The 24,938-nt window shown below is 58.6% G+C and overlaps 1 protein-coding gene across 2 annotated transcripts; it reads right to left on the bottom strand.

The window, feature by feature from the left end:
- Positions 1–1,860: 1,860 nt before the first annotated feature.
- LOC102416091 (cytochrome P450 26B1) lies at positions 1,861–21,266 on the bottom strand. 2 transcript variants are annotated; one of them, XM_025260834.3, is made up of 8 exons: positions 21,198–21,266; positions 20,668–20,746; positions 19,187–19,811; positions 15,502–15,726; positions 6,346–6,621; positions 5,921–6,076; positions 4,264–4,548; positions 1,861–3,908 (listed from the first exon to the last, which is right to left on the bottom strand). In XM_025260834.3, exons 3-8 carry the CDS (start codon positions 19,388–19,390, stop codon positions 3,516–3,518), a joined length of 1,539 nt encoding a protein of 512 aa, XP_025116619.3. In that variant the 5' UTR covers positions 19,391–19,811; positions 20,668–20,746; positions 21,198–21,266; the 3' UTR covers positions 1,861–3,515. The 2 variants fall into 2 exon arrangements, with proteins under 2 accessions (XP_025116619.3, XP_045018139.1); XM_045162204.1 differs by lacking the exons at positions 20,668–20,746; positions 21,198–21,266 and having other exon boundaries at positions 19,187–20,468.
- Positions 21,267–24,938: the final 3,672 nt, after the last annotated feature.

Genomic DNA, 24,938 nt, shown 5'->3' with positions numbered 1-24,938 from the left:
CCCTTTTGCAAACTGATTTGGTCCCAGAATCAATGCGTTCCTGAGACATCCATGAAATAGCCCTGAGAAGTGCCTCATGGAGTGTGAGACTGGAAGTCAGGAGAACTGAGTTCTGCTCTCCTATTTGTCATGTGGCTGTGAACATCCATGTCCTTACTTGTGTAAACAAGCCAGACTCTGCAGCACTCTGGTTGCCAAGACACCTGGCCCAGCCACGCGGCCAGGACTCAGCTCCCAGTCATTCCATCCCACATCAGGCTTCTGGGGCCAGTGACCATCCAAGTACACCCTCCACTCCCTGGGGGACCTGCTGCTCCCAGGACACAGCCACAGACCTCTGTGTGCCTTCACACGGGGAGTTGGTGGGGGGGTGGCCTTTCAGGGCCAACCCTGAGGGGAAGATCTTCCTCCCTGAGAAGTGGGTGGGACTGGGTGTCGACGAAGGGACTGTAGGTGGCCAGGAGGACCCTTTCAGGGAGCTGAGAAAGCAGAGGCCAGAGAGCCAAACGAGGGTGAGTCTTCATGGTTTATTATGGAAGCCTATAAAAGAGCCACATTGAGTATTTCCAAAATCACAAAATGCACAACATTTTTTTAATATGCAACATGGAATATTATATACAGAGTGAAACCACACGACGGCAACAACACTCATACGGCACCAGGTTCATATCAAAACAAAACACACAAGTGCTTTTTTTCAATATTAAAACAACTGTGATAAAAACATATTAATATTTTGAACCATGTTTACAATAGAGGAAACAATTCATATTTTACTAAATAACAAATATTTAACAGCAAAAACTTTATACTAAATATCTATTTTGAATTATAACAAAAATAGTAATTATAATAGTTTATAAAGACAGACACAAAATTATAACATTTATGAAAAAACAAGTTTTGTGTATAAAATTAGAGCGATCTGGGCAGAGTCAAGATGAGGCCCAGAACACAGATGCCAGCGCCCAACATTGAAAGTGCTTCAATCCGCAAGCCCATGGCGTGAAGAGCTCTGTGGGGTTCTGTCTCTTTAATGTCAAGTTACAATAGTAGGAATGGTAAGTGAGGACACGTCACCCATCTAATGCTACCACTCTAAGACCTACGACAAGCACACAGACACAGATGGATGTAAAGAGGAGAGATGGATGAGCCTCGACATGGAAACCCTCCTGTCAGCCAGTCAAGAGCTTTCTTCAGTTCTATTCTTAACCCCTTTGAGACCCAGTGGGGTAAGTAATCCTTCTTCCCTCCCTCACAGGGATCCTCTGTCTTGCCTTCTCTGCCCCTCCCAGGCTGGTGGCCGAAACTGAAGACCACTGAAGCTTCCCACAGCCCTCCAGCTCCCTGCTCCTTGCCAGGGCCAGGCCTGGCGGGCTTCCTGGTGAATCTGCACTTACTGCAATCAAAAAGCAGTCAAAAAACAATTGGTTCGGGATAAGATGGGTCAGCGTAGAGGAGCAAGGACCTTCCAGAGACTGGGCTTTGTGTAGGGGATAAATTTTGGTGCACCATGCAGCTGTTTTGCAAGCTTTGATGAGTCCTTAACACGTTTTTTTGTGGGGCATTTTTTGCCTGTTTTTCAGAATGGGGTGGGGGGAAATTGAGAATTTTACTATTTTTTTAATGTCAAGTTTTGTCAATAATGTCTGTGCTGCACTGGCTTTTTAAATGATGAAAAGGTAGGAACCGAATGAAATACTTGAGAATGGGTGTCATAGACCAGTCCGTGGGCACAAACCACTCCCGTAAAGCCCAGCACAAGGTAGGTGTGAGCGGGGGCAGGAGTGGAGGTCTGCCACCTGCCCTCTGAACGCCTCTGGGAAGCCACTGAGTCACTGCTGCGGAGAGCCGCGTTATTCTTCTGTGTATTTTTTATTTTCTCCTAAAGAGGATTCATTTCTTTTATAACATCAAGCGCCAACAGAGAAACATGAAAATCAAAGAAAAGTTTGGAAACAGACAAAATCACTGAGAGACTCACCAGAGGCCCAAAACCATCCCGGGAGGCATCCCTAATTGCCAACACTCAAAATGCCAGTGGCAGGAGCTATTCCTCCTCCATCCCCTGACCGCTCATTTTCCACCAAATCACTTGACAAGTCGCACGTACCCTCCTCCTCAGCTCTCGCTGCAGCGCTCCCCACAGCCACCTCAAGCCACCACGGCCGAGGGAGGGCTGCCTTCTGCTCTCACCTCCCCTGGCTTCCATCTGGTCCCCACACCCCTGAGCTGGGCTAAGCAGACAGTGGCATAGAGGTGGGAAGGGACTTCAGGGACACCTTTCCAAGGGCAAAGGGAAGGGTCAAGGGAGGGATGACGGAGGCCCTGGCTCCCCGTCAGAAGAACCCGTATCCTTCTCCATACTCACCAGCCAGCATGGGGGGCACCGCAGTGGACAGTGACCACGTGGGAGCCGGCAGCAGCCCCAGGCCCCTGTGCTAGCGGTTTCTGACAGAGCGGCAGGGAGGCAGTGCGCCATCCCCCCCGGGGACACAAGCACACCCACTGGATCTCACCTCGGGGGTGAGGCTCCAAGGCTGAGCCCACAGAAGGTCTGGTGCCTGGGGGGCTACTCGACCCTCGGCCGGCGGGGGCAGGGGCTGGGGGTTGACCACTTGCAGAAGTCCTGCCTGGGACAGCTGGGATGGAAGCCAGGGGATGGCGGAATGCTTGTTCCAGTCCCAGTAACACCAAGAGTCGGTTATACCAGTGAATAAATACGGGGGGTGGGGTACGGGGGTCAGCCCATGGGCAGAGGGCCTTGGGCGTGGGTGTACAGGGAGCAGGGTGGGCTCTGAGCCGCCTGGTGGAAAGGTGGGGGTGTCAGTGCGCATGCCCAGGGCCACCAGGGAGGATGCTGGGAGGACAGGGCCTGGGGCTCCTCTGCCCCAAGGTCAGAAGAGAGAAAAAGTAGCAGCAACAGGTAATTTCAAACGTCCCAAATGGCAGGGGGTGGGCCTCCAGGCTGGTGACAACCCATCCCCGCTCTGCCAAGGGTGACTGGCATTCTATTACCCACAATGCTGTTCCCCGCAGGCACGGGTGGCCACGCCGGGAGGGGCACTCGTCTGTCTGAGCCGGGGTGGCGGGGGCGGGTGCTGAAGAAAGGGCCACAGGGGGCACCTCTTTTTCTCCCTCCCCATGGCAACCACCTGACCTCAAACTAAAAGAGTCCAAAAGAAAAGGGAGGGGAGAGACCAGTTCAGAACATCACAAGCAAAGGCTGCAGCACAGCCGACGGTTAACACTGTGACGGGCATGCGGGGCCCCGGGGGCCGGGGCCCTTTCCCGGGGGACTAAGCTGTTGGGAACCAGAGAGACTGGAGAGAGGCGGGGTCGGGGGAGGGCCCCACCCCGGAGGCTGGCCCCCTTTTGACTTGGGGCAGGTTTGCAGGTAGGGGAACAGGGGAGGGCAAGGCCTGGGGGCCTACCCCTTCCCCGGGCTCCAGCCCCACCCGCACACAGGTTTATACCCTTCCAGCGCTCCCACCCCGAGGCCTGGAGCCTTAGACCGTGGCGCTCAGCATGGCCTCGGTCTCTGGCAGGATCTTGTTCTGGTTAGAGTCCAGGCCAAAGAACTTGACGCTGAGGCCGTCCACAGGGTGCAGGACGGGGACTAAGGTGATGCGGGGGAAGGTCCGGGTGGCCAGCTCGAAGCGGCTGGTGCTGGCCAGCTCCACTGCCAGCACCTTCAGAAACAGCTTGGCCAGGTGCTTGCCTAGGCAGGTCCGGACACCGCCGCCGAAAGGGAGGTAATGGAAGCGGCCGTCCTTGTCCTCACTCCGCGCCTGGCCGAAGCGGTCCGGGTCGAAGACGTTCACATCCTTGAACACGGGCGCCGTGTCGTGTGTGTCCCGGATGCTGTACATGACACTCCAGCCTTTGGGGATCTGAAAACCCTGGAGGCAAGGTGGGGGAAGGGACGGGAGCGGGTGGTGAGAACCAGAGGGGGTTTCAGAGGACCCAGGACCTTCTGCCTGCCAGCCTCCACCCAGATGCTCCCACTGGGGTCCCAGGGGCCTGGCCAGGCTCTCCTTTGGGCATGTCAGTCCACCTATTTATAGATGTCTCCAGGCAGCTTCACAGGACACCCAGGGGGGCTGCATCTGAGCCAGCATTTGGGGCAAAGACCCTCCCACCAGCCTGAAAGCTCCCTGAAAGTCAGCATCATCTCCCCATGAGACTGAGACTGAGGTACCCCACGGGTAGCTGGTCTTTCCCGTCGGCCCGCCCCACAGCCCATGGGAGTCTCACGTCGAGCTCGAAGGTCTGCAGCACGGTGCGGTAGCCGCCGGAGACCGGTGTGAACAGGCGCATGACCTCCTTAATGACGCAGTCCAGGTAGTGCAGCCCACTGAGCGTGTCAAGGCGCAGCGTGCCCTCGCAGGGGCAGCCGCCGCTGTGCAGGAGGCCCTTAGCCCGCAGCTCCTCCCGCAGCTTCTCCAGCACGGCCGGGTGCTTCAGCAGCTGCATGATAAGCGAGGTGCTGGCGCTGGCAGTGGTGGCGTAGGCAGCAAAGATGAGCTCCAGGGTCCCGTCCTGCAGCAGCGGAGAGGAGGCGCCGCTTGCAACCTGGGTTCAGCCTGGCGGCAGCCCCTCTCCACCCATATCCCCCCGACCCTGGGGCCATCTATCTGAGCCCTGGTGCTTCCTCTGAGCCTCACATTGCTGGGGCATCGGCCACGGCGGACATAGGTCCAGTCCCCTGGCTGGGCAGAGGCACTAGCTTAAAAGTCCCCTGGGGCACGGCTGCTTCCCACTCACTGCTGGATTCCAGGGCTGGCCATCAGCCCTCATCAGTGCAGTGAGCTCACAGGAAAAAGAGCAAATCCCAGGGAGCAGGCACTGTTTGGGCCAGTAGAGTGTGCTGCAGGGTCTCCAGCTGGGCCTCCAGACTGGCAGCCCCAGCTCTTCCTCCCTCCTCAGGAGACGGAGGGAGGTGGCAGGTGGTCAGGAGAGCTGAGGGGCTAAGGAGGCAGGAGGACCTGGGATGGGACCTGCAGTGAGAAGGCTGAGGCGAGGTGGCCCCCCGAGGACTTAGAGCCCCTCCAGGGCCCTCTGGGGAGCAATGGTGCCCCATGAAAAGGCCTCCCCAAACCGTCTCATTCCAAGCCCTGCATTTTACAAATGTGGACGTTGTGCCCAGAGAGCAGAGTGAACGAGTATGTCCCTTACTTGCCATGGCACTACCTACAAGTCACAAAACTTCTTATGAGATGGGGAAGTCTTTTGAGCTCCTTTCTGGCTCATCAAAGATTTATAAACAACCAAAAAAAGGGGAAGCAGAGACAGGGATGGAGCAGTCGGCAGTTCAGTGTCCACGGGCACCTGGGAAGCATGTGGGCAGCAGAGTCTAAGTGAGGATGAACATCCGCCTCAAGAAAGGGTAGGCAGGAAGCCTTTCTTGGAGCCCAGAGAGGACAGTCCCGGGGCTGGCAGCCCAGCTGGATTTGGCCAGTGCCAGGCAGGCTATGACTCCAACTTGAAAAGGTTGCTCCTCCCCAAGGGCTGAGGCCGCCCTCCAACAAGTGGCTTCTCCTGCTGGGCCTCATTTCCCTAGGTGAGCTCCTAAGGCTACAGTGACCATGAAAGGCACTGCGATAGTGAATACTGGACAGGGAAGGGCTGGGAGTGAGGAGCAGATGAGGGCATCGACAATGCCCCTGACGCCACAACTGTTAGGGATTTCTAGGATCCAATTTCCAGCATCTTTACCAACATGGTAGAGGGAATTGTGGTGAGAGGGAGAGCCTGGGGCCCAGCTGCTGTGGGGACCAGTTCATCACCAGGACTCTGTGCACAGCAAGTCATGGGGAGGGAAGGGACGGCCCCACCCATATGGGTGCACATGCAGTCTTGGGGTGGAGTTCGGGCACTTGCGCTGCCTGGGCCGGGGGTCGGGGGGCTCCACCTTCAGCTCCTGCATGGTCATCTCCTTCCCGTGCTCCTTGCTGCTCTCGATGAGGATGTCCAGCGCGTCCGAGTAGTCCTTGCCCTGCGTGCATTGCAGCTTCTCCCGGATTGCCTTTTCCAGGCCCTTCTGTAGGGTCTGTCTTGCCTGAATGCCCTGAGGCAGGGAGGAGGCCATCTGGTTACCCAAGGGGAAGGGCAGGGTCACCAAGGGCCTCCTCCCAAGGTCTGGCAAGGTGTGGTAGGGAATCCTCTGAGAATTTCCCATCTAAGCAGCAGAGACCCCAGGTGAAGGGTCCACCGTGCCCTCCCACTGAAACCCCTCTCTGCCAATGTGACCAGTGACCAGCTTAGCGGTCAGTTGCCCCTCCCTGAGGGGAGCTCACGGATGCCCATCTCTTCTCTTCCCAGGTCCTGGGTGCTTACCCGCCGGTAGCCACTAAAGGGCAAGTCAACGGGCAGAGAGAAGACGTTCTCCACAAACTGCTGGTAGACCTCGAAGAGGTGCCCCAGGTCCTCCTCGGGGATGCTGAAGCCCAGCAGCACGCGGATGGCCATACGGAAGGTAAGCTTCTGAGCCTCCTGGTACACGTTGATGGCCTCGGGGTGGCTGCTCCAGGCACGCAGCGTGTCCTGGATCACCAGCTGGATCTTGGGCAGGTAGCTCTCCAGGGCCTCGTGGCTGAAGATCTTAGAGAAGACCTGCAGAGGAGTGAACTGGTTAGATGGACTCGAGCCTGCCCAGCCAAAGCGCAGTCCCCATGACCGCGATTAGGGAAACTCCAGGTCCTTGCCCTGACTAGCCTCAGGCATTCCAATCTTCAGTCACAGTCCCTCTGCTGGCTCCTCCGCTCTGAGCCCCCCTCCCACTGCCCAAGTCTTGAAGGGAAGGCAGGACAAGGACGGGATTAAAACAGTTCACAGAGTTGGGACATTCAACATCACTCACAGGGTGACCTGAGCTGTCCTTCCTTACTGAAGCCCCAGAAAGCATGTGCTCCAAACAATGGCAAAGCCCGGAGACCCGGCAGTCCAGCTGCCAACAGGTCTGCAAGGCCATGTGGCCATACCAGCATGAGGGGCAAAAAAGAGGGGGCTGGGCAGGGCTGGAGGGGAGGCTACCCCTCCACTGCAGGGGCCATTCCCGAATGCCTAGGCCATGGCATAGATGTGCCCAGCAGGAAGAGAACACAGGTGAGTGGACTGCACGAGGAAGAGGTGGAAAGCAGGAGGCGGCTCTTTTATTCCACTGATGGGAGAACAAGAGAATCTAAGGCTAGACTGCAAGTAGAACTTCCTGAGACCCAAGGCTGCTCTCACTCCCTGCGAAACACCTATTGGGTGGAGATCCTAGGGAGTCTGTTACTGTGCCATCCAGAAGTCTTCACTGTGACCGGGTCTGGAGGAAGGGGAATGGAGGTAAGGCTTTTCACCTCAAAAGATCAGAAAGCCAAACAGAAGGTCTTTTAATTCCCTGCATCTTCCCAGTTCATTTTAAGTAGCCAGTGAGTCTCTGCTTCCACTTCCCTTGCTTTCTGTCCTCACAATTCCTGAGCAAAGAAGTCCTTAGCCCCCCTGCCCCGCCTTACCCAGATGCCCCTGTGCACGGTTTCACTTTGCTGCCCAAGGTGTAGAGGAGAGGGTGAGATGTGAATTTATTTACTGGTGGCCTGTGGGTCTCACTGGCAACCAACAACCTGTAGCCCCAACCCCTGGAGAAAGAAAGAAGGGGTGCTCCCACCAATGCCGAGGGAAAGGTCATCAGGAAAGGCAGAGAGGGGAGGGGCAGAGCAGAGAAAGGAGACAAATATCCCTCTAGCCACCCCCAATCAGCCCCACGCAACCACACACACGCGCCCGCCCTCCCCTCCTGCCCCCAAACACAACCACCGCACAAACTGTAAATGTGAGAATTTCCCCTGCAGTCAGCTCAAGAAGGAAAAGGTAACATTTTCCTGGCCCTGGCCCTGCATGGCTAATGGGAGGGCTGGTTTGCAGAAATAACAGGGCTGGCCCTTCAGTGGCCCAGCCAGACGCTCACAATAGCACTTTCATTCCGAAATTCCCGGTGGGCAAAGGGCGGGCGGAGGGGGGGGGGAGGGAGGCTGGTGAGGGGCAGAAAAACCAGCACTGTTTGGGGCTGCTCCTGCTACTAAGGGACAGCTGAAATGTAGCAGGATGAGGGGAGGTGGCAGGGGCAGCCCAGGCCTGGCCAGGTCACTCACACCTTGCTCAGCTGTGGGGGCCCGGGGAATTTCCAGGGCCACCTCCCTCCAGCGTGCTCTCTGCCTCAGCACCCCCCCTCCAACCCTGGTGTTCTTAGGATTCCAGGTTCCACTCCTGGTCCAAGAGTTTTATGGGTAGGAGCAGGGCACTGCCCCAGAACCCAGCACCAGCTGACCTGACTTACCAGCCCTTATAAAATAGCAAAGAGCCCACAGAAAGTGGTCCATGGGAGCCAAGCAGGCTCATGAGGGACACAGGATGATAATTCTGTGGCTGCCAGGCCTCTGTGGGGAGGCTGGAGGTAGGGCAGGCAGGGACGGTGGGGGCACCATGCCTGGCCAGAGCCAGCCAGTGCAGAGCAGAGTCAAGGGCACTACCCTGAAGGAAACGGAGCGGTGGCTGGCCAGGGCCCCCAGCACACAGAACACCTGGCCACAGAAGTGGGCATGTGGAGGGGGAGGGGGAAGCAAGCCGAGGCCCACGCTGACGAGGATCAGCCAAAGTCAAAGCCATTGAGGCTCCTAAGATGCGGTGGTGGCGGTTCAGTCGCTAAGTCATACCCGACTCGTGCGGTCCTGGGGACTGCAGCCTGGCAGGCTCCTCTGTCCATGCAGTGGGTGGTAGAAAAAGGCAGGCCTGGCACCCGGAAACCTGAGTTTTAATCCCAGATCATCCACCAGCTCACTGTAGGATCATGCCCAAATCACCTCCTGGCCTCAGTTTCCTCATCTGTAAACTGGTGAGGCTGAACCAGGTGACCTCTGAGGTTCCTTTCAATGTACAAATCACATAAACACCAATATCCATGTGTCCATAAGTAGACACTATCCCTTCAAAGCCCAGAATCTGGTATAATCACGTGGTATAATTGCCTGCTGGGCCCCTACTCACACACTCTGTATGGGCTACAGTGGCTCAGGAGGGGTCACTCCAGGGCTATGAAAAAGGGAGCTCTGAGGGACCCCACTGCACCCCAAGGAGTGGCCAGGCAGGACCCAGGGACAAGCCCTGCCCTGTCCCAAAGGTTACATTCCCTGCGCCCTCTAGCGATGGCTGGCTGAATTGCTCCTACTCAAGCCTTGGGAGCCATGGACAACAGGAGGGACCCAAAGGGACCTGGGACTGAGCAGAGCGATTCCAGAGCAGGGGGTCCACACCTGACGTCCAAGTGGGAAGGGGCCCTGAGCAAGGCCAGAAGCTGAAATGACCCCAGGATGCCTGAATCTGCAGGCTCTTTGAGGTGGGGCTTCTGAAAGAAGTGCAGCCCCAACCAGGGCCCTTATCTTGACCCATCCAGGAGTCTAAGTGGATGCTCTGGGATCCCTTTCCTCCTGGCAGTCCCATGATTCTCCTTAGAGGGCCCCTGAAGGGGAAAAACTACCCAAATGAGAAGCTAAGCAAAGGCAGGTTGCGGGCACTCCAAGCTCAAGGGGCTTTGCTCCGTGGTCATGAAGACCATGCTCTTGCCTCCTGCTCAGCTGTTCCACAGGCATCGGGGCCTCCCAGGCGCCGGGAAACTCCAGGGCCTCATCCCTGGGACCGTGCCCAGGGTTAACAACGCGGGCGCTTCCCAAAGCTGGGGCAGCCCAGAAACCACCGCCCACCACAAAGCCCAGGAGGAGGCGGAGGTGCTGGCCAGGGCAGAGGAAGGCCGGGGCTCATGGGGGCGGGCAGGGTCAGCACTCGGGCACTGGGGAAGGCGCCGGCGGAGCAGCTCTGGGTGAAGAGGGGAAGGGTGTCCCGAGGCCCCAGAGCCCATGGCCTGACCGCAGTCGCAGCGGGAGCCAGCACTGCTTTGTTTCCCTCTGGGGCTTCCCTGGGAATTCCCACAAGTGAGCCAAGAATGCTGGACAAAGGTCACCAGGAACCAGCCCGGCTCTGCAGAGCCCAGAGCAGCAGGTAGGGAACGCCCCATGGGGTTGGTGCTGGGAGGGCAGGGCGCAGGAGACCTGGGAACTTCAGGCACAGACGCCTGAGCAGGATGGGCTCCAGCCTTGAAGGATGATATGCTTGGAAACCCTCCCCCTACCTCTACTGGCTTTCCCAGCAATGCAGTTGGCTCAAGAACCCCCATCCCTGGTTCTTCCTCTCCCTGGAATAAAAGTGGATTCCACAGCGGGGGCTGGGGTAACCACCAGGGGGCTTGTCAAGGCTCAAATTCCCTGTGATTGTTTCTGCAAATGTCTCCCTCACACCCCAAGGCCCCCGTCCCCACATCTCACCCTGGTAGGAGAGTAGATCCCCAGGCCCCCAGAGCCCTGTGCTGACCCACTCAGCCAGATAACTGCCCCTTCACAACTGGATGGATGCAGAGAAAGATGGGCAGCCTCAGAAGCTGGAAGAGCCGGAGAGGGAACCCACTCCCCGGGCCAGTGACTCAGACTGGGAGGAATGGAAGCGGCTGCCCGGGAGGGTGGGGGCCCGGGCAGGCCACCCCGCCAAGCCACCGGAGCCGCAGCCTGCGGAGTGGAAAGAATAACAGAGGGCGGGCAGCCGCTGAGGCAGCTGTCCGCACAGCACAGGGGTGACGCCAAGGTGTGTACTTTATACTCAAGGAAGGGGGAGGACAGGAGAGGACGTCACCCCTTGGCTGCCTGGCATTTCCACTGGACCTCCACTTCACCTTGGCTGCCTCCTGAGTCAGGCCCCACTCAGACCCTCTGATGGGGAGGTGCTGGCCAGACACCCCGCTCCCCCGCCCTGCCCAGTCTGTGCATGCCCTTCTGGGTCCTCAGCACCTGTGGGAACAGAGTTTCTGTCCCCTGTTTGAGAACAGCTCTGACCGTCTCCCCTAACTCTTCCACACACAACAAAAGCACCCAGTGCGTGAGGGGAGGGCAGCACTTGGTACATCCCTGCTGGGCCACAGACTCTGAGACGGTCTTCTCAGACCCTTCTATCCCTCCTCCAGCCAGAGACAAACCCCCTTGGAAAGCTGAGGCCCAAAGCAGGAAGAGCCTCCCAAGGTCACAGTCCCGGGCATGACTGGCCACACTCACCAGGGTCCCTGAATACCCAGTCTCCCACCACTCCAAACCCACTGAGCCAGGCTCTACCAGTCCTGGGGACTCCAATGTATCTATGAGCCTGAAGAGGACGCTCCTCAAGGGCCCAAGTTTATTCTAAGGGTAAGGCCAGCTGTTTTGGCTACTCTGGTTTACTCTCAAACCTTGTCAGCCCCTGGGGGACACCCCCAACCTCTGCCCGTCAGCCTGGGGCACCTGGAACAGATACAGCAACCGGCATAGAGGGCTCAGGGCCGGAGCAGACCCCGGCCAAGCCTCCCTGCTGCCGGCCAAGGCCACAACTGCCTCCCAAGGCTGGGAGAGTGAGCACATACCTCAGCATCACAGTCTTGGATCCATCCCTCCCTGGGAGGAGGACGCAGGAGGGAGAGGGAAGGGAGAGGACAGCCCCCACACCACTTGCCTCTGCCCGACACAAGGGTACACAGAGGGAGGAGACCACTCCCAGGTGCCCTGGCAGCCAGCCGTGGGCACCCTCCCCCGCTGACCTTCAGAGACATCCGCTCCTGTCAACCGCCCCCTCAGAAGCCCCTGATGCTACAGTAACTTTTGGTGAAGGACCTCCGCTGGCCAAACAAAGGCTCTGAGCCTACGCCGGAGGTGGGGGAGGCGGGTCAGCTCCCAGGAGCAGGGCTGCCTGGCCATTCACTGCCTTCCCATTCAACCCAGGTAGGAGCTTCTGCCCTGAGCCGACCCTGATGGACATGACTTTGGAGCCAGAGGCTGTGCACTGGTTCAAAGACCACCTGGAGCCGGTCTGAGCTGGCCTCCCTCAGGATCCTGCAACCGCGGCCCTCTTGGCTCTGCCCTCCTGCCGAAGCACCTCCTGGTCTCTCTATCCTGACACAAATCCCAGCACACACAGGATTTCTGAGAGAAGTGCAATGAGCCTGAGCTTGAGCTCCATCCCCACCCAGGGGGCCGAAAGGCTAAGTCTGTGAGGAGCCCTAGGTGGGTGGGCAGAGTTTCTTAATTCCTACCCCCAAAACCTGAGAAGCTGTTCCCCTATCTCAGTCATGGCCACAGAAGTCCCTGAGCCAGGGGTCAGAGTAGGAGGGGCAAGAAGACCACTCCTAGGGTCTCTCCAGTCTAGAGTTCCAAAGCTAAGTTCATCCCTGGGATGCACTATGATGCAGAGAACTCCAAGTTCTCTGGCAGAATCTCAGGGCCACTGCCTGAAATGCCCTGAAGATGCTGGCTCTTTGGTGTAAAGAAGTCAGGCCCTAGCTCCAAAGAAAAAGAGGAAATGTCTGATCCTGGTGTGTGGGGTTCGGCACTGGATGCTTCCAGGATGACACACGACAACTCCCTGTCCCCCTCCTCTGTGTCTCTGGTAACCCTCCCCTGATCTTCTCTACTTCTCTCCATGCACTCTTCCAGGGCAACCCAGCCTCTCCACATACATAGACAGATGCAGTCCCTCCCCTCAAAATCAGAGACTCCCTAGGCCCCAGGGAGGGGAGGCGTAACAGAGGAGGGGGACGCAATCTCCGGTGGTGGCTGTGACCACACTGGCCTGGAGTCCAGAGAGGATTCTGTTAGACTGGGCGAGGTGTTCTCCCGGGCAGCCCTACCCTTCTGGGCCCTAGACCACCAGGGCAGCCTGGACAAACACCTGGACTTCAGCAATGACTGTGAGGAACCCCTTCCCAACACATCTGGTCAGACCTCCCAGAGAAGGGGTGGGGTACCTGCCCCAATGGAAATAATGACGCTCCTAGTTCCCCACCAGCAGGGCCTCACTACACCTGGGCCCCACTGCCTGCGAGTACATGCTACCCTCGGCAGGATCCCTGCTTGCAGTGCAGGCTGGATAAGGCAGCAGGAGTGCCACAGGGCAGCCCCAACCCTGGCCAAATTGGGTCTACCAGGCACTGGGTCCAGCAAACAGGCCATTCTCTCCAGGACCCACATGTGTGCCCCTGAGTATTCTCTTCTCATCCCTCCAGCTAGATTCCACTTTTCAAGGGCAAGGACCTTGCCTTTAAGTTTGTATACCTACCTACCTTCTGTGTTTGTTTCTGGCCCAAGCCCTGCTATTTAACTCAGTAAACTTAAGCTGACGGAACACCAATTAATGATCTGGGGGAGAAGGACCTTTTCATCTGTCTTTTTAACATAAGACACACACATGCCACATAACAAGACCACCACCTGTACACACAGAGGGTCCCCAAGTCTCTGTCAGGATGAGCTGGTCTTTGGCTGCTCCGGACCCCCAAGGAGCTAGAGGGCAAGGGTGCCAGGCAGAGGACACTATCCATGCCTCCTCTGTGATCCAGCTTTCTGGACTCTCAGGTCCCACCACCTAACCCTCAGGCTTCCTTCCCTGAGTATTCCTCCAGCAGCATTCTTTGTGTCCCCCCTCCCCCACCCTCCCTGCCCTTCTTCCAAACGGACCACAGAAAGCCAAACCCTCGGGGGCTTTCCAGGAGGGCCCTGCCCCACCTGAAGACCTACATCCAAGTCAGGCAGAGGGTGAATGCAATTGCAAGGCAAGAGCCTCCCCGCAAACCTTCCACATCCCCAGGGTCTCACACTCAGGTCCTGACCAAGCTTTCTTTCTCCCAGCACCGCCCCCACCCCAACCTCCATCTCCACCCTCAGCTTCTGGCAGCCGCGTGTGGTTAGGGCTGAGTAGGCTCTCCTTGATGGCTTAGAAACGCTCTTCCCAGAGACGCCAGTGTTGCAGGCCCTGCCCTGCCTTTTCCTCTTTCCCGACCTGTTTCCCGACCTCTGGGAGTTGGTGATGGACAGGGAAGCCTGGACTGCTGCATGCAGTCCATGGGGTCGCAAAGAGTCGGACATGACTGAGCGACTGAACTGAACTGAACTGAACTGACCTGTTTCAAGTCCCTCAACCTCTCTAAGCCTCAGGGTCCTCTTCTGTGGGCGGAGGACAAAAATGGCTTTCTAAGCCACATTCTTTGGAGCTGGGTTTCTGAGTCTCGGGCTCTCTCCTAACTCTTTAAAATAAACTTTTGGTGGAGTTACACCAAAAGAAAAAAAGAAGTGTTTGGCAGCCCCCTCCCCACCACTCCCGAGAACCCTCCCCATCTGCCCCCGGGCTCTGTTAGCTGCTTCCGGCTCCAGTGAAGCAGCTGGAGAGACTACTTCAGAAGCCCTTTTCCCAGCCCCTGAAATGCGTGCTTTTCAGGGGCGGGGTGGGGGTGGGTGTGTGCAGACCAGTCCCCTCTGATTTTTCCTCCTTTTGTCTGTTACGAAGAACTGCTCTTCGCGGGCCGTTCGGAAGACATCGAATTCTATGAGATGAATTCCTCCGTTCACACACAGACTTCCGGCGGAGGGGGCTGCCCACCGTGGCCCTCTCCTGTCTCCCGGGCTCTGCCACTCTTCCCGGAAATCACACGCTGCTTCTCCCTTTCCTCTAGGTTTCAAACCTGGTGAGTCCTCTGACCCAGTGGAAAAAATGAAGGGAGGGGAGGTCGTGCAGCGCCGCCTTCCCCTGTCGCGGCCGCTTTAAGCCGGCGGGCCGGCGCCCCGCCCGCCGGCGGCTCAGCTTTCGGGTTACTGCAGTTCAAACAGCACGTGCCGCCCGCGCTCGGAGCCGCGGCGGCGGCGCAGCTCTGGGAGGGGGCGGGGGAGGCTTGCTCCGTGCGCGCTGGCTCGCCTCCTCCTCGCCTCTTCCAGGCGCTCGGGAAATCCACAGGATAAACACCCACTTTCTCTTCCTCTTTATGGGAGGGGGGTAGGTGCGCTTTGATCCCCCGCCGCCTCCTCGGCTGTTATCCCACCCCTCGTACTTCCCCCTCGGCCAGATCCGAGCGCGGTGGCCCAAATTTCACCTCGCCCCTTCCAGGCAAGGCCCAGCAACCTCTGTCACAAGGTGCCCCCAGCCGCCCGCGCCTGCTTGCGGTGCCCTTAAAGCAACCTGCAGTAGGGGAGGCTAGGTGTGATTTTAGAATGAGCCGTTTCTAGTCCTCGGGATTCCAAGGGGCGATAAGGAGGAGCGCTGGCCACCCTCCGCCCTCTCTTTTTGTCCAGGTTTGTGGAGCACGGCGAGGACAGGCTTTGGACGCCCCTATCGCCGCATGTTCAAGTTGTCCAAACCAACTCCCAATGACCCTCCCTTTGGGCCTGATAGCGCGCACGGTGCTGTGGGTCAGCAAAAGGGCAGACCCGGAGGAGGCCTGTGCAGGCCCTGGATCTGGGGTCGCAGCTGTCTAGGCAGGGAGCTTCGGGATTCTCCCGCATGGTGTGCGAATACGGGTGCGGATTCTGGTGGGGACGTCCCCGGGGCCCCAAGAACTCCTTACTCCGAGGGGGTGCACGCGAGAAGAGGATCAGAGCACGATTGCGGAGCTCTTACCTTGCGCTTGTTCCGGTGGATATCGCCGATGGAGTTGGACACCGTGTTCGGGCCCAGCAGCATGCGTGTGCTACGTGGCCACTCGGTGCTCACGAGGTGGTGCTCGCCCATGAGGATCTTGCGTACATTCTCTGCGCCCGTCACACGGATTAGCGGCCGCCCGAGCAAGTGCGTCTTGAACACGTTGCCATACTTCTCCCTCCGCGACGACTGGAAGCCAGAACCCTGCAGGGGCCACGCAAGAAGTTTCTCAGGGCCCACAGCGCTAGATGGGACGTCCAGGAGGCCCAGCCTCGAGGGCCCGCGGGGGAGGGGCGGAGGACCCCACCTCGGGCACCAGTTCCCTGCCCTCCCCTATCCCACTCACACACATACGCACGCACGCACGTAGGTTTTATTTTTCATAGCATGCACGAGAACTGGGAAGTGGGGCCTAGAGGATAATAAATAATGCAAGGGGGCGAGAGGCCCAGGGCACCCCGCGGGAGGCTTTTTAGTAATGACTTGCGGGAGGGAAAAGGTATCACGGACCGCGAGACCCTAAACTAGAGCCTCCGCCTCCCCCCTCCCTCGCCTCGCGCTCGGGAGACTCGGAATAAATATTTCCAGGCTCGCGGCCACGGGCTGGCGAGACCCCGCGGGGTGGCCGCAGGCCAAAGATTATTTATAGCGGCGAGCGGTCGGTGCCCCGAGGCAATCACTACAGATGGAGGTTGGGGTTTCCTCCGTTCGCGGGTGTGGGCCTCGAAGGGACCCGGCGGCCCTCTGAGAGCTCCGCAGGGTAGAGTCACGGGCCCGGAGCCGCGATTTTCGAATGCAATTTGCCCCGAAATAACTGAGCAGGACTTTCGTCGCCGCCTTGGAGTTTGGAACTCGAGCGCAGAGGAAGGCGCTTCCCGCGGGGCGGGGCGGGGCGGGGCTGGGCGGCCGTCACAGGTAACCGGATCCCCGGCGGCGGCGCGAGCCGAGCAGAGCCAGGCCCCGGCCCGGGCCGGGCGCTCGGAGGAGCTGGCGGTGCTGGCCCCGCGAGGGTACCGGAAACCGAGGGGACCTACGAGGGGCGGGGGCAGGGGCGTCCCGCTCACCTTTGACGTCGTTGCTCGCCACCCAACCCCGTATTAACCCTTCTCCGGCCGCGGCTGCAACCGGGTGAAGGGGGAGGGGCGCCACCTGTCAGGCTGTCCCGCCCGCCCGCCAGCAGACGTGCGGATGCGGGCTCCAGACCTGCGGGGTCATGCATCCCCCGAAGGGACCCTCGGCTTCCTCTTTTCCCCGGTTGGTCCCCCTCCTCACTTTCCTTTCTTCGGCGGAAAAGTATTCGCCAGTTAGATGTGTACACACCCCAGCCCCGCCGAAAAGTGACTCTGCAGAACCCGGAGCCCTAATCACTTTTCCACATGTGCCTCCGGCCCAGGCGCGCGACAGGGAGCGAGCCCGGAGCGCCCGCGCCTCCAGGTTGGCGGGTGGGGGAGAACTCCCGCCACTCAGCGGCACTTCTAGGCGGCGTCTACCCCTTTAAGAGAAATCAAGGCGAGGGTGGAGGTGCGACCAAAGGGGGTTGTGGAGCGGGGCTCCTTCGCTCTGCCCGAGGTACCGGTCTCTCACTCCGTCTGACTCTCCTTCGCTCCTCTCCTGCGTTTCCTCTGTTTTTCTTTTCTTTCGACACAAAAGTTGGGTTGTGAATTTTCCGAGGTCGCCGCCGCCTTTCTCCCGCCGCACCACCCCCCCGCCTCTGATCTGCCTAACTATAATTAAAGTGCGTTTTTTGTGGTATTAATAAAGGGTTATTTGTCCGCCGTTTCCACGGTCTTCACAAAGAGGACTTTCATAGGGGCGGCCGCTCGGGCCGCGAGTCCAATTTATACAAAAATGTTGTATTTTTAGCCCTGGGCTCTGTTTAGATGGCGCACGGTGGAAACGGAGAGCCCTTGGAGGTCCCCCAGTAAAATCTGATAAATGACTCCGAAAAAATAAAGCTGGGATTCAGAGGGTTCCCATTAACCCCTTCACTGCTCCTCTACACGCATCTCTCATTACCCGCCAGCCGGGAGGGTCAAGGGCCCCCCGGGGGCGGACGGATGGGGAGGCGTAGGCCTGCTTCCCCCTCCCCATCTTACGTGCGAGTTAGACGCGGAGCCCCAGAGGCCCTTGTGGGATTCGGAGAAAAGGTCAGGGGGACGTTGGTGGCCGGGGGAGGGGGGTAAAGAAAAGGGGGGGCCAGACCGCGAATTCGGCAGATTGGCTATAACAAGGCAGGGGCCGACGCCCCTGTGAATTATTTTATTTCCTAAATTCTCGGCCAAAAGCCTAGACCACCGCTGCAGTTAACCCTTTAAGTGTGTTGGCACGGGAGAGGCCCTGGGGATTTCTTCATGGCGGTGGGGGCGGTGGGGGTGTAGGTCTCACTGGTTGAAATGAACCCCACCTTGCTGCACGAACCCCAAAGAGATGAGTTTGATTCGGGACTTGGGAAGACCACTGGGGAGAGGAACCTCGCGTACCCCTCCCACCCCAGCTCTGCTGTCAATTGGCTCCGGGCGGGGCGGGGCTGCGCTGGGTGTCTGTGTGTGCACGCGCGGATTGCACGCGTCTGTTAATTTCAAGCCAAGCTTTCGCACTTCTAAACCCACAGGTCTCTGCCTTCACCTCCCGCCTCAGCTTTCCTGGACCTGGACTGTCTGTTTCAGTACAGCCATCCTTCTAATTCTCATCAGCATCTGCCAGACAAACCCGCGTGCACACGCGCACGCAACACACCTCCCGCGGTTAACCCAGAGGACCCCCATCCCAAAGAAAAACCTGCTGTTTAACACATTGCAAAAGCGATTGTCTAGCGCTTGAGGAGGTTAATTCCAGATTAATTTCCCCATTACCTACCTGGGTCTGGTCCCCGACAGGCCCACCCCCATTATCGCCGGCAGTGTGGTTTGTAAGGCGTCTAACAACAAACACAAACGCTCTCTATGGATCTCACACACCTCTCCCAAGTTCCTCTCCCCTGCTAAACTGTCCCCACCCAGTAAGTAAATAGACCCTTTTCTCCGAAAGTCGAGAAACCTCGGGTCTCAGGCTTCTCATTTTCCATGGGTTACCTCCTTCTTCCCCCACCACAAAACACACACACTTTCTCGCACCGTGGACCAGGGCAGTAGTACCTGGCTTGGCCAGTACGGGACGCGGCGGGAACAGAGCCCGGGTCTTAAAGCGGCAATCCCGGCTGCCACTGGCCCACTCTTTCTTTCCCTGACTCGGTTTTCGGGTCCCAGGTACACCGACAAAGACGGGGAAGTCGACAGCGACTGGGACGGGAACGCTAAGGAGAGGCGAAAGCGGCTCAAGACGGGACGCCCCCTCCGACTCGCGCGGCTCGGGAAGCCCCCGGGACGCTAGACGCACCCCTGCTGAGTCGCTCGCGGCTGGAAAAAGTCGGTCTTGGGAGCCCTCTGGGATCCAGGGACCTCTCTTACCACCCCCCTTGAACCTGCGCACCCGGCGCCAGCGGGCTCAGAACCACGCCACAGGCGGGCCGGGGAAGCCCGGGCGGCTCAGGCGGAGAGGAGGGAAGGGGCGGGGCGGGGACTGGTGCCTTCAGGCTCCCGGCGCCCCCTGGCCGGCCCGCGGCTCCATCCGCCCGGTGCTCACCGTTAGCGGAACCTGGAGAGCAACGGAGTGAGTGCGCCCTTACCTGTAGCAGCCAATGGCCGGTCTCTCCGATGAGCGGGAAGCCCATGGAGCCTTTAGGGATGGGCAGCTTGCAGCTCTTGTCGCGGGTGGCAGCCCAGCGCAGCTGCCACAGCTGCTGCGACACGGCCAGCAGCAGCGTCACCGACACCAGGCACGCGGCGAGGGTGGCCAGCGCCGACACCAGCTCCAAGCCTTCAAAGAGCATGTTGGCGGCCGCTCGGGGGATTGGCTGTGCGGGCCTCGGCGGGGGAGGGGAGGGCCAGACGAGAAGGGACGCGAGCGGCGGGGGAGGGGAGGCTTCGGCCGGGGGTCCTGGCACCTCCAGCCGAAACAGAGAAGGAGCAAGGGGCCGAGGGAAGGGAAGTGGAGGTTGTAAGGGAAGAGCAGAGGGGGGCGGGAAATCGCCTAAAAGAAGAGAGAGAGGAGACACGAGGCGACTCGGAGTGTAACTTTGTTTGTTTGTTTGTTTGTTTGTTCCCTTATAGCGGGCTTAGGGGTTGCTCGAGGGGTGGCGAGACGAAGTCGTGAATCAAGCTGGTGGGTTGGCTCTCCCCGCAACCATCACACTCGGAAAACTTGGGGAAAACTTTGTCCAGCGGGAGCCTCTCTCTCGTAAGCCCCTTCCCCTGTTTGGGAAAAAAAGAAGAAGGGGGACAGAGAACTAGCGGAGAGAAAGTGCAATGGATTTGTCAAAAGTTTTCCCCTCAAATTCCTAGGTTTAAAAAAAAAAGGAAAAAATCCTGAATCCCCAAATTCCAACGAACCCAGAAACTTTGGGTGCAAGGGGGAAGGCTCCCCGGCTGAGGCGAGTGGAGAGGCCGAGCTCAGCGCCTCTGGGCTGCCCGGGGCGGCGCGCCGGAGCCCCGGAGCCGCCGCTGCACCCCCGAGGCGGGCGCGGCAGGCGAGGCGGCGAGGCGGACGCGGGTGCGGAGCCGGCGGCCCGCGGCCCGGACGGGACGCAGCCGGCGACAGAGCCCCGGGCGGGCGCTGGGGCGGCGGCGGCGGCGGCGGGCGGGAGGGGTGAGGCGGGGTGGGGTTGGGGGAGGAGGTGAAAACCCGAGCTGGGCTATTGTATCAATTAAGAAAAGGCAGTCCGTCCCGGGACGCGGTCTCTCGGCTCTGGAGTTGCTGCTGGGGAAAGAAAGGGGGGAAAAAGAAAGGAAGGCAAAAGGAATGAAAGAGGGGGGAAAAGCCGGAGGCAGGATTTCAGGGCTGATGGTTTTAAAAGCTTCCCTCAATGTGAATTTGTGCCTCTGAGAGCCAGGCGATGCGTGTGTTTATATAGAGGCGGGAGGCTGCGCCGTGGGCGCTCCGCCAGGCCCCCCCCCTCCCACCCCCACCCCCCAACCCTCCCCACCACCCCCCCGCCGCGCTCTCGAAGCCGGAGGCGTGGTGAGAGGCCGGCGGCCGGAGCGTGTGAGCGCCCGCCGGCCTCCTGCCCCGCCCCGGCCGCCCGCAGCCCGCCGCCCGCCGCGGACCCACTTGTAGCCGCCGCAGGATCAAACTCAGTTCACCTCTCGCCTCCTCTTCCTTCTCGCCGGCGTCTCGCTGAGCCCGGCACCTACAGACGGACGAGATGAGACACACACACACACGCGCGCGCGCGCGCACACACACACACACACACACACACACACACACACACACAAACACGGTGAGCGCTCGCATGGTGCCCGCTTGGCTGCTAGGCTATTTCCCTCCCTCTTTCCCCCCTCCCGGGCCCCCGGCCCCCTTCTCGCCCCCAGGCAGTCCCGCGTGGGCTGTCGCCCCAACAGCTGAGGTCTCGGGCGGACCGCTTCTCGACTGAGGGGCGCCAAAAGCCCCTGAACCTGTGCTTGGGATCTCCAGCTCCTATCCCGCGGGACCCCGCCGGCTCCCGTCTCCCGGAACCCCTCAGTCCTCTCAACTGTCACTCCCAATTCCTTCTAGCGGGGAGTCCCCATCTTGCATCCCGACATCCTCAGACCTTGGAGGCCAAGGTCCCTTCCCCCCGCCTTCTATACGTCTCTTACCCTACAGGACCCGATGTGCCCCTCTCCCCGTCCGCGTCCTGGGCAGCTGACGCTGCAGCCTTCCCCTCGGACACCTCGAGACTCCCTCATTTTGTAGTCCCCTCCGCCCCCTCCTCGCCCCGCAGCGTCAGAGGAACCCCGATGCTGGTGAATGTCCCGCGAAGAGAACCAATGCGGCGGCCCCGGCACCCGGCGGCGGGAGGAGTAGCATACAAACATTCATTGATAAATTAGTATTAATAAATAAACATGTCAGGTGAGAGCGGCCACCTTCTCCCAGCCGGCCGCTGAGGGCCCAACGCGCGCGCCTGTGCGAGGTGTGCGTGTGGCCCGGGGCCGAATCTGTGCGCGCGCGTGTGTCCCGGGTCGGCCCGACGTCTGTGGAGCTGCGTGGCGTGTCTGCGGGTTTGTGCGTTCTCTCTGGTGCTGAATGTGTGTCTGTGCATCGTGCATCCGTCTGTCATCTGGTCTCTCCTCCTGCTGTCTGTGATACATGGAGCTGTGCGTGCCAACCCCGACACGGTCTAGCCCGCGCCTGGCTCGCCCTCTCCCGCGCGTCCTGTTCCCCCGGCCCCCTTTCTCCGTCGTTCACTCTGGCACTCCCAGAGCAGAAGACCTAACCTTCGGTTAGGATGATGTGTGTAAGTGAAACTCGACTCCCCTTTTAACACGTCCCCTGCACCGAATACGGGTTCTGTTTTAGAGTTCACCGGAAGAGAATGTATGTGAGTGTCTAAGGGGCGAGCATCTGTGCTATTCCTCCCTGTGCGAGCGCTTCCGAGGTTGATGTGGCGGGCGGAGGTTTAAAAGCTCGGTCTCTTGCTTCTAGCGCTAGGTCATCTCAATTCTCTCTCTGCCCTGGAACCCCACCTGGTGGACAGTCGTAGCACTACAGATCCAGGGGGAAGCGATTCCGGCTCCCCCTTTCCTGACTCCATTCGCAGAGGAAGGTTGGCTCTAAAGGGCCTGCTTGTAGGCTCCTAAGTGGCTCCACTCCTGCCTCGGTACCCTCAGATTGTCACGTCAAGCAGCTTGGGACCCAGACACACGGAGTCCTCCTTGGGACCGTTGCGACCCCAGAAGTAGAGAGCTGGGGCACATCCTCACAACAGGGAGGACAACTCTGAACTGGGAACACAGGAGCTGTGAGACCAAAACCACAGTGTTCCCCATGCGGGGAGGGGATTCGGGTGAGGACTGGAGGGGGGTGGATTATTGAGGCCCTGCTGTTTTGAAGAGCCCTAAGGATCTAGCCTGACCCCTAGACCCAGCACTCCCAGAAGGTGGCAGAATGGGCAGTCACCCTGGGAACCTACCTCCAGAAACATCAACCTCTGAAAGGAGGAACACATGGCCTTACAGAGAAGCAAATAGATGCACAGGCGAATAGTGTGCACACAGAGAGAGACACAGACACATACACTTAGAGAATCACTGTCAACAAATTCACACAACACCTGCCTCCAACCTCAAGAGACCATAGGAGGTGGCTGCTCTGCAGAGATCACAGCCTCAGAAGTCTCCAGGAACCTACTGTCTTCCCCTACCCCTCTCCTGCTTCACCGTTGGCTTTGGAGCACTTTCATCCTCTCTTCCTGTTCTGGTGGGAGTTGGGAGGGGCCCTGGGGGAGTCATTCTGAGTCTTTATTGTCCAGCCACCAAGTGGGGTCCTGGGGAATGCCCATAGGGACAGCATGACTACATAGCAATAGTCCCTGGATGTCCTAATTGGAACCATCTCTCTATTCAAATCACAGAGTACTTAAGAAAAAAGAAAGAAAAGAAAAGCCATAGTATTGTAATTATCTATGTTGCCAGAGGTGCTGGGGAGAATAGGAATCCTGGGGCTGTGGAGCAGCCTCAGAAAGAGTGGGACTAGGACAGAGAAAGGTTGGCAATCATCTTCAACAGATTCCAACTGAGGACATGCCTTCATCCGCTTCACATGTTCCTCTGACCCTGACCCTAGAACAAGCCCTGATCCAGACCTCAGTCTGACCCAAAACCCTGACCTAAAACAGATCCCCAAGCTTAATCCCAGCTTGACCTTTATCCTGGTCATGGAGTCATAGGTCAGGACCCTGTCCCTGACCCCAGACTGAACCCCAATCCTCTCAAGCATCATCCGACCCTGCATTTGGCGAGAGGAGTATGGCTGGCCCCTTGTGGACTCCCCAACAATGGGACGCAGCTCAGCCCGGAGGCTCTGGGAGTGAGATCGGCTGTAAGATAGAATATTTCCCTCCTACCCCCACCCCACTTACAACCCTTTTCCATGGGGCTTCAGCTATTGCCTGAAGTGCTCTGAAGCCTGGGTTCACAGCTTGCCTCCCACGTCTCTGTGGCCTTCTGTGCACCTTGAAATCAGAACAGACTGGGGGATCAATCATGCCAGTTCAAGTGGAGCTTTGCCTGGATGAACTTTGCAATGCTTGGCACAGGGGCTGAAAGAACGCAGAGGGCAGACATCAGACACTCTTGGACTATGTAGCCAGTCGGGCAAGGCACAGGCTCTGCACCCGCCTCCCAGGCTCAGGAAACACCCATCTGTGGGGCAAGTCAGCTCCTCACAGAGGCACAGGGCTCCCCAGGAGTATCCCAGCCTTTCTGTGCCCAAAGAAATAACGACATTGCACTTTCCAAATCCTTTCCATGTGTGCGGCCCTGTAGGGCCAACATCTCTTCCACAGCTACTATTTATTTCATCTCCACTCAGCCCTGTGAGAAAACACTATTTTTAGATATTAGATTTACATATAACTTTTTGTACTGAAGACAAAGCTGAACCCCAGAGTGGCCCTCCCCATCTCCATTGTATTCTCCTTGCCCCTCTCCCCCCGTCAAGCACACAGGCCCCTGAGACGCGAGCTCCTGTCCCACATGGCAGCTGCCCCTTTGTTTAACATCCATACTTCTGACCATTAAAGCTGACAACGGAGGGAGTTGTTAGTTTTACACCTAATTTTGCATAGTTTTGGCCCTGAATTTTTAAAATTGATGCTGATTTATTGCAGTAATTTCTTTTCCCTAAAACTACCTCTGCTTCCTCCAACTGGAGCCAAATGGAAAGAGGCAAAAAAAAAAAAAAAAAGAAGCCCATGATAAAAGGTGGCCAGTGTCCAGAGTCGAGACCAGGAGGCTGTGGGTAGGAAGCAGGGCTACTGTTCAGGGGTCAAAGAGAGGCTGCAGGGTTTTGCCGGCCTCCCATTGGGTCCACGGTAGTCTAGCCTGAGAAATAAAGCTGCCCTCTCCTGCCTTGCTGGCACCAAGGCACCCTTGGAAGTCAGCTCTTTGCTCCTCCTCATCCTCCCCAGGGCTTCAGGCTGGTCCCCATTTCATTCTAAGACCTCTCTGTAGACACATGGCAGAAGCAGGCCTCCTTGCCTGAGAAACCTCAAGTCCTGAGGGGAAGTGACATTCTGTTTCTGAGGGGTGAAGAAGAGAGGTTGCCTTGGGCCACCAGGCCGTACTCAGTCATTCTCTTCCATTGCTTTCTAGAACTGGAGCAGAAGGTGCCACCCCAGCACATTAGCAGCACCCCTTTGGCCCTGGGCCCCAGCTGTGGCCCCGGACATTCATCCCAAGGACAGCTAACACTTCTCCCCTCCACATCCTCCCTCTGGATCGGGCATCGCCAGGCCGGCCATGCCTCTCGGGTGCCCAGTCTTCAAGGACAGCGTAGAGGGCAGTCCCAGACTGCACTGGTGATTCTGCGAGGGGCTGGGTCCCTTGCTGGCCGGG

The sequence above is a fragment of the Bubalus bubalis genome, chromosome 12, assembly GCF_019923935.1.
Source record: "Bubalus bubalis isolate 160015118507 breed Murrah chromosome 12, NDDB_SH_1, whole genome shotgun sequence".
NCBI lineage: Eukaryota > Metazoa > Chordata > Mammalia > Artiodactyla > Bovidae > Bubalus > Bubalus bubalis.
This window is presented reverse-complemented; position numbering and strand designations above follow the sequence as displayed.